The sequence below is a fragment of the Cynoglossus semilaevis genome, chromosome 8 (genome assembly GCF_000523025.1).
Source record: "Cynoglossus semilaevis isolate Cse_v1.0 chromosome 8, Cse_v1.0, whole genome shotgun sequence".
Lineage (NCBI taxonomy): Eukaryota > Metazoa > Chordata > Actinopteri > Pleuronectiformes > Cynoglossidae > Cynoglossus > Cynoglossus semilaevis.
The window spans coordinates 7,909,399-7,923,619 of record NC_024314.1 but is presented as its reverse complement, the minus strand read 5'-3'; the positions used below and the strand labels follow the sequence as shown (position 1 = coordinate 7,923,619).

Below are 14,221 nucleotides of genomic sequence, written 5' to 3'. Positions count from 1 at the left end.
CGGTTGAGCTTGAATGTCCTGTGAGGGCTTCAAAGGGACACTGTTTGGTTGGAGGGGCTCGATTATTTGCTTTAGCGTTTATTTCCAAAGAGTCATAAAGCTGCCACTTGGTCTTCGTTTAAAGCCTGCAGGACTGAATGGATGAAAAGTGATTGTTTGGCAAACTAAAGCAGGACTTTACCACACAGGCCTGCCTTATTCCCTCTGAGCCATAGGGGAATAAAAGGGGCTCAGACCATATTTCTTCATTGTGAAGAAGCCATTGTCAGGAGTGGGAGGGGCTTCTATGTTTGTATCAAATCTCTTTTACCTCAGAGGTGACCCTAACCAAAACAAATGGTCATTATTGTCTCTTTTATTCCTCTGGTGCAACTGGCAATAAGACAGTAATGGCTTAGATTCGATTTGTTGATAAAGAATATCAGATTTTGGTCCAGCATTTATTTATATTCATGGTAGTGCTTTTTATTCTGCAGATTCAAAGTCAATGTTGATTCATTGTATTCAGAAGCCATGGCAACGGTCATATAACCACTGGGATTTAAACTTCATGACAAAAAACCCTGCACTGAGACCTGATTGTTACTACTGGGCGATTGCATGCTCCTCAGTAGAATATTAAGAGATCAGTGACAACCTCTTGTTATATTTAACATTTAACCTAGTGAAGATCTGAACACCCGCACTATCACTCAGGCTCTGGGTTCATTTCTATATTAGAAACAATCTTAGGCCTGTGTAGGCTGAAGGCCTGTCCTCTGCAGAACACAGACTACAGCTTTTATTTGTGTTACTGCAGCAGTGGGTGTTTCTGGGAAAGTGCTGAGTCAGGAGGAATATCCTTAGTTTAATGTCATAAAATGGTTCAGTAAGATGGATGGAGTGAGATGGATGGAGATGAATAACAGTGAAGGACGGTTTTAGGAATAATGAGGAGCAGCAGATCCAGGTTACACGAACACATGCATATCATTTACTGGAGAATTTATGTAAAGACACTACAGTCAATAGTCATGTTTTTATAGAGGTGAAGCAAAATCTCACAGATCTTCTCTGGAAAATAACTGAGAGCTACTGTTTGTTAGGTTTGAGGACCCAGGTTCTGCTACTGTAGCTACAACTCTCCACAAATCTGCTCCAAACTCTCAGCCAAAAATCTATGGTTGAGTGACAGTCTTTGAGTCATAAACTCATGGAAAAATAATGAAATGATTTATCTGATCATCTCACTGATTCATTTGATTCATAAAATTCCATTAAACTAAAAATAAAATATTTAAACTTGTTAATCGTATTATTTAGAGTCTCTTGTGAAGAAGGTCCAGGAATCCTGGACCAAAGTTGTGAAGGAGGAAGCCAAGCGGATCAGATCTGGTATTTGCCAAATGAGGCATCAATGGTGACCGTCTTTGTTTGTCCAGGTCATGCTACAGTCTTTCATAACAAGTCTTTTGTTTTCCTTTCATGTTATTCCATCAATGATTTCACTGTTTGAAGCTGGGCAGACCATCGTACACCAGTGGCTGTTTCCACTATTGATTTTTTAACTGAGGGTCAGCAATTACATCTCTGGTCCCTTCTCTCTGGTCGTAGTGAAGATAAAATACGATAAAAGAAATCAGTGAAACACACACACACACTTCCATCAGTGTGTTAATTCTGTTAGTCAAGCCTTTAACTGGGACTGTTGCCAGTCAGCACAGGCAGAATGAAACCAGAGGCTCACAAATAAGTCTTCAGTCCCGTCTAGAATAGATGCTAACAGCAAACATATGCAGAGACAAACGCATCCAACTGATTAGACTTTATGTCTTAGCAGGAGAACTGTAGCAGGTTCACAGGACAGGATCAAACTGGAAACCAGTCAGTCTGCCATCTTTGAGCACACACACACACACACACACACACACAAATGTTTCTGATGATGAATCCTACCTCACTTTATATTTAAGCAGTGTTTTCAACCATGGGGTCACCTGGAATTTAAATGAGGTTGCCTGAAATGTCTAGTAATTGATTAAAAACACCACACACCATATTAAACAACTATATTTACCACTTTCATGAACATAAATGAGCTGGTGCTAGAAAATAAAATGTGTGGACTTTGTGCTAATCAAAAACTAATTCCAGAATAATTCCTCTTGCATCGCCAGAAATGTGTGATGTCAAAATAAGGAACATGGGCCAAAAAAAGGTTGGCAACCACAGATGTAAAGATTGTCTAGTTTATGAGTTTGTTTAATGTAGCTTCATCACACCGACACAAATCCAAAGATTCTATGAGTAAACTCTGTCAAAAGGAAGTCATACAGGTAGCACTGGTGTAAATACTACATCACTTATCCATGCATCTATTCAAGTAGTCTACTTTTGTTAGCTCATCCTGGACTATATAACATTCAGAGCAACATCCTGAAGCTGTCAGGCAACTGGGTCAAACTCACATCAAGTCACGACACGTGTCATACCCTGGTGTCGTCAGTCCAGTTTCACCTGCATCTACATGTGTCCCTCACTCCTTTCTATTCAGCCTGTGTCTCACTTCCTGTCCCTTTGTCAGTGTACCAGACAATTCTTGTGACTTATTATGTAAGAGTTGACCCTTTCCTTAGTTCGAGGATTTGCTTCTGCTTCACAGACCTGTTTATTCTGCAGTGATTTCTAATGGAGACCCATTTTCAAAACCTTTTTTACAGTGGCCCTGCTTTTAAGGCTGCATTTAAGTCCATAATTTATTGGTTCACTGCGATGAGTATTGCCTAGAGCTCAAGTTATTTTTAACATTCTTTTCTCTTTGTCCTCCATAGAAATAGTGATGCAGTCAGGGATTTTAAATTACACTGTCCCAACATCACTTCAGAGTGCGTGTTAAAACATTAATGGGGTGCAGTAGACTCACTGGCACATTTTCTTTTCTTTTTAAGATGTTTGCGGTGGACTTTCACAGAATGCATTCACCAAAAACTATGTATGCTGTCTCTGTATCTCCCCAGTGTGCAGAGACAGTGGTTAAACTCACCATTTCTAGACCAAAATGTTCCAATTTGTGTCTGACAGCTATTCTGGTTGGAGCCAGTGCATGTCAGGGTCTTGACAGAATCACATAAAACTTTTCTATTTAAAACATTTAACAGTCAATGTTAAGACAAATCTTAGTGAGTAGTATTCCAGAGCATCTTTACATTTTTAAATTTTTTTTTTCTTTGTTTTCTTTTAGGATGTCATACAGTAAAAGAAAACGTAACACAAACGTTACATTGGCCTGATCAGATATTTAAATACAAATAATCACAGTTGAAAAAATGATTGATGATGCTAAGACATTTCTCCTGAATGTACAGTGTAAGTTGTGTTTTAAATAGAGTAGGTAGGTAACATATTTTAACATTTTGGCACACCATTGTTGGAGGTGTACAGCTCCACTAAATACTGAGGCTCTGTACTAAATATTAACCACTAGCTCAGATGTGTCAGTCCTAAGATGCAGTTCAATTTTCTCATATATAAATCACTAGTTTCCAAAACTAATGGTTCAATAGTACTAATACTAAAAAGCATTTATCTGATTAGTTTTATGATTTTTTTTAGTCATGTTCCACCACACAGTAAATTGACCAAGGACATACAATGTTTTCATATCAAACTAACAGGAAGTTGGTTTACGTTTCTAAACAGGCTGTAATTTGTGTTCTGTGAAAAGAGAGGATGCAATAATCAAACCCTCAAACCCTGATTCCAGAAACACTGTAATTACATGGTGTGCTCTCCCCACATGAATATCTGTCAGAAAATACATTTAAATAAAAGGCAAAGTGCACTTTATGTTCCCTCATAAATCAGTGGACCACATCAACATCAGACACTTTTAGAAATTTACGACCTCCACTCATTAATTGCAGCTTTGCATTGCTGATCAAACACATGCTGTGTCCTTCATGCTGCAGTGTGGAGAAATATAAAGACTCTGGCACCAGGATGTTCCTCTTACTCTACTCAGAACACAGTTATTTATTTTTTAATGACACTTGAAACCAAAATGTCATTTCTCAGGGAGAGCAGAGGGAGGTGGGGTGGGGTGGGGGGCACAAGGAGGTTGCTTTTCTTGTCTGATGCCTAAGAAAACCTCCAACATCCCATTACTAAAATAGTAGAGGAGGAGGAAAATGGAAAGCCATTGGGTGGATATATTTTGGAATACATCCTGTGGCACACATTTAAATCACCACAAATGAAGCGCCCAATGATCTGTAACTGGGCAGAGTAGATTGACCTAAACAGCTTCCGCTCCTTCTCGTTTATTAGGAACTTATTAAACCTGACTGGAAAGTTAAAGAGGGAAAACTGTGAGAAACGTGCTTCAGGCAACAGTCTTCTGCAGCTAAATACCCCGACAGTTAGTCCATGGGAACGCTAAGATGTCAGCAGAACATACACGAGACCAGAGTGGGGAACTCTGCTGGACTTGGATGTAAAGTAAAAAGTAGTAGTAAAGGCAGCAGCGGTCACACTTTGCCGTTTCATTTATAATTCACCAGCTGTGTTTTATCTGCTGAAGCCCTTATACGGAGCGGAGCAGCCGGGGGGGCGAAACAGCAGGAGGTTTTTGTAGGAGAACACACTTGACATTTTTCAGGAAGACAGATAATAAATATGACTTCTCTGATCTTTTCACTGCTTTTTTTTAAATCTGATTTTCTTCTCCTGATGTGAAGGAAGAACAGAGAGCGGGGTGAATACTTTCTCATCACTGTCAGCTGCAGACTGCAGCTCCTGGCTCAGCACGTGTCGTGGGACAACAGCTCAGAAAGTGAAGAGCAAGAGGACAGAAGAGGTGTGTCTCCTGTTACCACTAGACTATGCACTGCAATACAGTGACAGCAGTGAGTGAGAGCAGTGAGCCAGGGGAAGCCAATTACAGGTGCACGTTGACAACAATAGCTCTCATTCTGTGGCATAAAATGACTGTTATTACACAGCCTCACAATGGCGTGATTGGATGGATGTTACATTCGCACGAACAGGTTTCCTCGCAGGAGACAAGAGCTGTGACTTCCATTTTTCTTAAGGTGTGCACAACAATTATCCACAATTTGACCTATTGGCTGGAGTTGATTTTTACTCCAAAATAAAATGTACTGGTTTACATTAGTGTCCACACATAGCCATAGCATTAAAGCAAAACGTCCAGTTTGAAAAACCAGCCAGGTTAGTTGTTGTACACTCAGATAAATATATTGTATTAATTGCTGCAATTAAATCAGTGAACAAATCAATTGGGTCAAACCAATGGCTTCATCTTTGGTCCTCATTCAAATCCTATTCATCAATTAAAACAAACCAAACTACTGGCTCTACAGACTGTATTTTAAAGCTTACAAAGCACCAGAAAAAATATTGCCTAAGAAAACCCACCAATTAGGTTAGTTAGCAAAGCTGAAATTATATTAAATTGCTGTCCTATAATTTGAGTCACTTCTTGGGCAGTTTCATCCCAGTCCAGATCCTGCTAAGCTTTCTTGAGAAACACATCCAAAATCAACAAACTTTGTGGCAGCATATGAAAAGCTAATTAAAGCCCAAAAGGGCACAGGCGTTCAGAATGCTTTTCACATCATTAGTTGTAATAGCATAATATCAAATATTGTGCATAATGTGAATAAAATAAATGTGGCCTTCTGCATGAACCAGAGGCAGTGGGTCATTACATGCTGATGAATGGTAATTGTTGTGGTCTCTGTTTAATGGTGCACTAATGACTACATTTGAATACATGTTTTTAACCTGCCCGTGGGCAGGAGTCAGAGTTGGCTCTGGGAGCAGGAGTCAGCCTTTCACTCTGCACTGAAGACACAAACATCAGCCTCAAAAGTAGGTTGCTTCCTCTAATCTGCCCAGTAACAGTCATGCAGTCTACATATGTAAGTTAGTCATCGGCTTGACGGCTGAGAGAAGCGTGCATGAGTGTTGATGTTTGCACGTGCAGCCAACAGTGAGTGGGCTGGGGGAATAGAGGAGGAGGATAGGATGAGTGGGAGTGGGACGATGAGGAGGAGAAGGCCACTGGTAAAAGCTTCAACATTTGCTAAAGATAGCACAGAGCTCCGAGGCACTCAGTGAAGTGCACGAGTGCATGAGAAGCTCTTTATCAGCAGCCAAAGCTAAATCCTAACCCAGGTAGTTGAGTTTGTAGTGTTTGGATTCATCCCACATTTGCCTGTACACAGTTATTTCATTTACACTGTGAGTCAGAACAGTGTGCTCAATCTGCTAAAACATCACAGTCAGGTAACCTGGATTACCAGGACTGTACCAGTTTTACTAGCTTTTCAGAGGATAATAAACATACTGTAATACTTCACACTTTAGTAGTTTGGTAAAAAAATAATAATAATAAATGGAAAAAAATATATAAATACAAATATATAAAAATAAAATAAAATACATAGACCTTTACCTAAATTTAACCAAGTCTTTTCAGTGCTTAACCATTAACATCAGTTTTAGACATTTTAAAATATTTAAATATATTTCAGTGCCACATTGTTATTGGTGCTTGGTATTTGACCTTTGTCGTCTGTCAAGGTAGTAGAAAAAATCTAATTGTTGTTGTTTAACTTTTAGATGTGTTTAGATATACTGCATTTTCTTAGAGATCATTTGTCTCTACTGCCATTTCCTGCCAAACCACCTCTCCTCCTATGATTTATGACACAGCAGAACAGAACAACATGGCAGACTGCCTGCTTTCACAATCACCCTGCAGGAAGACAGAATAAATTCCAAGTTTGCATCAGTAACAAGGCTCGTCTGACACTTGTGATAAGAGTCTTCCTAAAATGAAAACTTTCGACAGCGTAGTTTGGCTAAATGTGGGTGTTAATTCAAACAGATGATATCAGGGGCAGCAGTGACAAACTGATCCACTTCCCTTCAACCGCGTCAATATGTCTCGCCGGCTGTATCCAGCTGACTATTGGCCTGAGTCTAAAGATAGAAGTCAACGCTGTCTGTGGGACTGTTGATCACTGCTCAATCACACAGGCTGCTCCATGGAGCCGTCAACACAGCTGTGACATCTGTCTTCCTTCTTTATTAGTATGTTTATTTGAATCTTTTTTTATATTTTATTCTAATTCAAACTCATTGATATGTAGCTTCACACTGGGTTGCAGTTATTTTACCCTTTTGGTAGCATCAGCTAATAATTAGCTATTCTTTTGCCTCATTTTAACAACATTTATGTTGTTATATATATGGATGGTTACAGGGAAGATAAATCAACATTGTTTTCTCTTTCAGTTGAATCCATACCTGACAGTTTACTACTTATTAAATTTAATGCAACATATTTACTGCACAAAATATATCAGTGTATTACACTGTGAGTGTAGGACTTTTACTGACACACACATGCAACAAACACATGGGCTTATAATATTCATGCAGACACTTGGTGGCTGCAAAACAGGTCATGTTGCTGTAGATTTACGAGTCCCTATGTAACCAGATTATCTGATTATTATGGTATGGAATGAATTGCAAGAATTCTGCCATTGTGATATAACATGAGCTGGAAAAGTTATATAAGAGAATTTTAATCCAACACAGAAGAGAATAGGATCAATTCAGTTAGAATGTATTAAAAATGACTGCAAATCAATACACTTCTACTGCATTTTAAACTTTTCTTATTTTAAAAATGAATTACAAAAAATAATTACACAAAATTAAAACAAATATTTTTTAAAGCCTCCAGTTTCGGTAGTTTAGTGATGGAGACCCTGTCAATTCAGTCAAACGTCTCTCCCTGTCTAAACAGCCTGACCCTCTTTTTCTTCCTGTTATTACTATAATCCATCCAAATACAGATTACCTCAGACAACAGCCCCCGGCTGCGGTTATCACATTATCACTCTGGTGAAACAACATTAGGCCTTAACAAGGCTTTGACAAAGACAACACTGTTTGTGTGTGTGTGTGTGTGTGTGTATGTGTGTGTGGGAGAGACACACAAACACACTGGCAGTAAATTACATTTCTGAAAACAGAAGAGATCCCTTCCTATTAGATTGTGGTGGAAAGCCAGCTCCAGAATTTGACTTGGAAGTGGAGCGTTATCGCTTTTCCCAGATGTTAATGTGTTAAGCACTGAGCACAGGCTTGAGATCAGTGTTTCTTTGTACCAGCTTTATCCTGACACAACCTGGTTTGAGTGAATTATGGTACTCTAACAAGTGTGTTATGAAACCCTCTGTGACAGGGTGAAAAATCAGGTTATATAAAAAATGTCCTGTATGGTTTCTGCTTAATATGGAGGAAGCTACTAAATAATGCATTTATATGACTCTTCTCTTTAATAATGTTGATCATGAACAGGGCTAAATCAGTATGAGGGCAGATGGAAAATACAGTCATCTTAGGAAAGTGTAGCATGTAAGTGAAGGGATAGGCTATTGATAGATTGTTTATAAAGAGCGGGCGTTGAACAAAGGCTGTTGTAAAGTAAGAATAGATTATACAGCTTTCTGCTGAACAGAAACTCATGCAAATGTCATGGAATTGATCAAACAGCCTTTTGTGACTGGTTAAGGTTTCTATTTGGCATTTACTGCCTGGTCACATGAGTATTTAATACACCACAGGTTTCATTTGAGCTGACTGATCAAATCTACCTCATATTTTACACACTCTCATTTTCCAGATAGGAATCAAGCAGTTCAAATGCATGGTCTGATGCAGTTGTTTCTGACTTAAATCAGCTACCTTTATTTTAATCATATCCTGGGTAAAGGTCACCCCTCAGTGACCTGCTAAAGGTCTAAATTTACAAGTCATGTCAGAAAACCAGCCCAGACCGAATATGACCTTCGCTGAAAAGAAATACCAGAGGCCAGGACCTTGTTTCTCAACTGAGAGATTAACGTGGGGACTGAGCGACCAATCAGACGAGATCATGTTCTCAGACCCACAGATTTACACATATATAAAACACCGATCTAATGTCGGCTGATGTTATTCTTGGTGAATCAATACATTTATTCTGATATCAAGGTTTTTTTAATCATCCATTTTTGGCTTTTAGGATTTAGCTTTTATCCCCAACGTCAGGCAGATGGTTGTATCATTCACACATCACTACTGTTGCCCCCACTTCCCCCTCCTGTAGAAAGTCCCATTGTTAGATACACTCCAGCATAAGACAAATAACCTCTAACTGACTTGCTACAAAAGCCCGTGGCCGAGGCAGCACTGGGAGCTGGTCAGCCTGAATAAAAGGAGCCCAGATTGATTGAGACGCCCTGACTCTGGGATAAAGGCAGCCCAGTGCTTCAAGGCACCACGTGCAGATATGCATGACAATAGCATAAACACGTATGTAAGGTGGGTGGGTCCAAATGACAGAGTACAGCACATGCCGGAGCCATCTGGATGACAGAGCCAAGAAGTGCTGCTGGGGACAGAGAGTGCACGACCTCAGAAGAGGAGCAGTTCTTAAGATTTGAAAGAACACTGGTGAGCAGGCTGGATGTTGTTTACGTAGCCAAGGGTTAAGAAATATGATTAGAGCGTGTTACATGACCGTAAACACATGTACATCATCATCATCATCATAATCATCATCAGGATCTAGACAGGGTCATTGTTCAGTGTGTTGTTTGGACATAAACGTCTGAAAGGAGTAAGTTATTCATACGTGATTTTGAGTTGCTGCCTTTGGGGTGTACATAGAATAACTGTACAAGAGGAAGTAAAAAACCATAAAACTTTTTTGAAAACAACAAAGATATTTCTCCACATTTCCTCTACTCCACTGAATGTGTTCTGTGTACTACTCTGGGTCCTGTCTGTCACACCAGGTCAAAACCTGACATCAACCAGCTGTTAACGACCGCTGCCTTGGTGTTTGCCTGTTCTAAGGCAGGGGATTCTAAGGTATTGGTTCACTAATCCTGTTCTCTTTCGTGATGTTTTAAATCCTCTCATTTAAGCAGAATGGGATTCACCAATTCACTTGTGTGAAAACGCTCCCTCTCTCTCTCTCTTTATATCTGATCATCATTAAAGTACTCACAATGTACTATTAAAGTAGAAATGGCCACTATGTACTCTATACTGCAGTCGTCTCTGTGGTACTCTGTTTAAACAGCTCTAGGTAGAACTTGAACTATTTTTTTCAATCAAACTAAATTCTTGAAGCTGCAGGATTCCCTGTGCTCTCAGGAGCCGTCAGCAGAAATCATCTTCATAGCGTTGCCTTCATGTCTGTGTTGGCTGCACTGTCAGCTGTGTCTCTGCAGTAGATTTGACGACATATGAATCTGTTGAAAAACCTTCCAGTGAGATGACAGACATCAGAGCTAGAAGGGTTGAGAATGTTGAAAAAATATTATCAACCTTCCTACATGAAGCTACATGTTCAGACACAATGTGTTTACCACGTCTTATTCTGTGTACAATAACACAAGCAAATACACAGAGTAGACATGTTGATAGAAACGCCCAGATTTTTATCCAAGATTCAGATGTTGTTGCTCCAATCTGCCGCCCACAGACTGTGAGGATTTCCCATAAAGATAAGGATCCTAATATCAAACAATGGTCAGAACATACACATCCCCCCAAACCTAATTTAGGGGTTAGGCATAAATCCACTACCCGTCACTGGCTGCTGAGTTGCGGCAGGACTCAGGTGTTGGTCAGCAGATTATCATCATGTCGAGGAATAAAGAAGCAGAAAATGTCAATAAAAATGCCCTAAAATTAAGTGTCTTAATGTCCACCAGACAGATGGGATGAAAAGCATTAATAATATTAATAGAAAAATTGAAAAATTAGAAGTATAATATATAATTATATTTAAATACACAACCGAACAAATATCGCAGGTTTCATACGAAACCATCGTCATATTGCACACAACAATTGATGCTTAAAAAGTCCGTGGTATTATGTTCAGAAACACACGTCTTTTGACTGTATGTCAAAACCGTATTGACAGGAAAGAACACTGAGGTGCATAATGAAATCTCTGAATATTCTGTATAACCCTAATCTTTAGACTAGAAACACAAAAGGCTCGCCTGATTAGTATTATTTCAGATGTTCCAAGGACACACACACAAACCCACAGGTGTGTGCGTAACGGGAAATTTCAAAATTGTGTTCCACGAGACCTGTTGTTGCCATGGAGTAACACTGCATCTTCTTACATTGCCATGGAAACACAAAAACGGTGACTGGCAGTGGGTTTTCAGTGAAGTGGGTCAAGAGCACCAGAGTCAAGTGTGTGTGTGTGTGAGTATGTGTGTACAGAATCACACACTGATTATGACTCACATGTCAACCGTGACCAACAGGTTGGGACTGAGTCCAGATCGCCATCGTCCTGCATGTCAGGGAAGCAGGAAGTGCGAGGGTTAAATTCCTGTCCGTATCTCATGTATGCCAACTGTAATCTAACAGTCTTTTTGATCTGCTCGCCTTCACAGACAACTGTGTTGTGAGACTACAAAAGCAGGATAGGAGTGGTGAAAAGTGTGAATGCATAGGTTTTTAAAATTCAACAGCAGCACTGACACCGAGGGGAAATTTGACATTGGAATATCCTCTTATCACAACAGTTCTAAACTGCATTTAGTTCCAGATTAAGATGACAGCGTCCCTAAAATATATGACATTTGATTCATTTAGAAAATATGTAATTTTCATGTTGCTTTATTTAAGGTCAGGCCAGGTTGGTAAGGACTCAGATCAAAGGGTTCCGGAAATGTCTGACTGTAAATTTTATATGAAGGGAATGTTAATGTAGTAACTTTTCCAAACCACGGAGAGAAAATGTTGTGCAGAGAGAGGTTTCTGCAGCACACAAGAATCTTTTGCTAGACAAGGCACGTCAATTAAAAAGTGTTAATCTATATAAATGTCAACAGGGCAATGACAATGTATATAAAGGTATAGTTAAATAATATAAACTAAAAAAGCTAAAAAAAAAAAGTGTCCAAAAAAATTAAAATCACCCAAAGTAACAGATGACTAGTTTTAAGATTAAAAATATTTATCAAAATAATATATATATTGAAAGGTTAAATGGTAAAATCTTTGACTAACACAAATGTAATGTAAAATTATTACATTTATTTAACTATATGATATGAGTTTAATAAAAGAAAAATGTTTTAGTAATTGAGACAAGAAAAACACCGGGATCGTTATGAATTATGAAACATTATTTTAACACTAAACTCAGGGTCGCCACCAAGTGGTGGGATTGGAGAACAGCTCTAACCTTCTAAACTCAGTTCAAAATAACTCCACATTAAACTTCTTAACATGTATAAAATGTACCGGTCAAAAATTGAAAGATTTATTTTACATGTATTTATTGTTTCGAAAAACTGCAGCTCTTTAAACTACATAAATGTCTTTAACTCTTCAGTCTGGGTTGAAATTCCAATCTTGTGGGTCGTTGCCACATTTGCAGATGTGTCAGGAAATACACAGCTGTGCTAAAAATAACACTTTAGTTTCCACTTCAGTTAACCATAACGTTGCCAACATGACTCACATGAAAGCAATGTGCTGACATCTAGTGGTCGGCAATGTGAACACTCCTAGGTTTGACATGTTGCACTGCCGCGACTCTCCAGATGCTCAGAGAAACACCGAGCACTGAATGACTCCTAGAAGATCGCCCACCTGCACCGCAGTTTCTTATGCGTGAGTGGGAGCTCGAGTTGTAATACTCAACATTACCACCAGGCGGCAGAGAATCCTAAAACCTAAACATCATGCGTTTTGAGCTTAAGAAAAAAACAAAACCTTTTAAAACGATTGACTTTCCTTTAAAAAATTTTAATACATGACATAGAAGCCAGCCCACACATTGGGCAGCTCTTAATAATCTATATATATATATATATATATATACTCTAATACCAATAACGCCAGGGGCCGTCAAAAATTAATTAACATAACTCTGAATCAAAAATGGGTTAATTTGTCTCAATTATATAAATAAAAGAAATATATATGTTAAAAATAAATACATTGTGAGTTAGTTGTTAAAGCCCAATTTTAAAGAATATACATACAATAACCAATGGGGGTTGTTATGCCCCTGACCACTTGTTGTACGCGTCACAACACAGTTGTGTAATCTCCAGACCGTCCACAGGCGGGGACATTTTGGAAAGCCGGCCTTGGCTTATAAAAGGTGAGGGAAGACGTGTTAATGTAACCAAAGAGTTCTATGTTTATTTAACAAATAACCTAACGGTAGCACAGAGTCCGTGGTATCAATGGCTCTAAGTCCAGCTGCTGTCTCCCGAGTGTCTGTCTGCCTGTGGGGTGTGTCTGCTGCTAAGGGAAAAGACAGGCGTCAAGTCAGCCGTCAACAGGGAGAGGAGCACCGGAAGTTATACAATGTATTTTAAAAAAATAAGAGCACCCCATTATTGTTGAACCGTTTAACGGAGTAACACGGTTTGTTTTTAAACCTTATGAGTTTTATAACTTAACACTCTCTAGATTTGAATGCATCTCAACGTATGCTCTCACGCTGGTCAGTCTTTTTTAAAACTATTCTTAGTCTGGTACCTCTTTATATTGCTAGCTGCAAGTGTAGAACCAAATTTGCTTTTAAATATTATGTTTTTACATGAAGAACAACGTAATATAGGTGATATAAAATATGTTTAGTTTGTTAGTTGTACTTTCTTTTGACAGTTTTGATTTTCCGTTAATAGGTGGAATGATTATCCAAATAATGCGCGTTTTATTGTGGCACTTTAACAGGAAGTGCCTCGCTGAACTTTATTACTCTTGACTGAGGGTGTACTGAAGGCTGTGGCTCTCGCTCCCTTCCTCAGCAGATACCTTTCAGGCGACAGCACGCACGACTCACGCGTGGAGTTAAAAAAAAATGCGGCTGAACGATCGGAAAAGGCACACGACTGTGTGGACGACTGTTATCCACCACTAGTTTTTCTGTCAAAGACGAGCCATGAAGAAACACCTGAGTCCAACTAAACAGCAGCATCAGCAGCCCCAGCCTCAGCAGCAGGCGCCGACTGATGCTCCAGCTCCAGGCTGTGAGGTGACCGTCCAGCAACTCAACGAGCTGCTGTCCAACGGCAGCGGCTTCTACAGTCTACCCACCCAGCACTTCAACGAGGTGTACCCCAGGATATACATCGGCAACGCGTGAGTCATGTTTCTC

General features: G+C 39.3%; 1 protein-coding gene and 1 long non-coding RNA gene across 2 annotated transcripts in view; one reads left to right on the top strand and one right to left on the bottom strand.

Moving 5' to 3' along the window:
- LOC103381852 (uncharacterized) overlaps nt 1-14,221 on the bottom strand; it is a 117,984-nt gene that overhangs the window by 12,781 nt on the left and 90,982 nt on the right. The window lies entirely within an intron of this gene.
- Nucleotides 13,815-14,221, top strand: part of dusp3a (dual specificity phosphatase 3a) — a 13,396-nt gene continuing 12,989 nt past the window's right edge. The window contains exon 1 of the mRNA XM_008314411.3: nt 13,815-14,205. Within this exon, the coding sequence (XP_008312633.1) occupies nt 14,006-14,205 (200 nt within the window). The 5' untranslated portion in view covers nt 13,815-14,005. The remainder of the gene's footprint in view (nt 14,206-14,221) is intronic.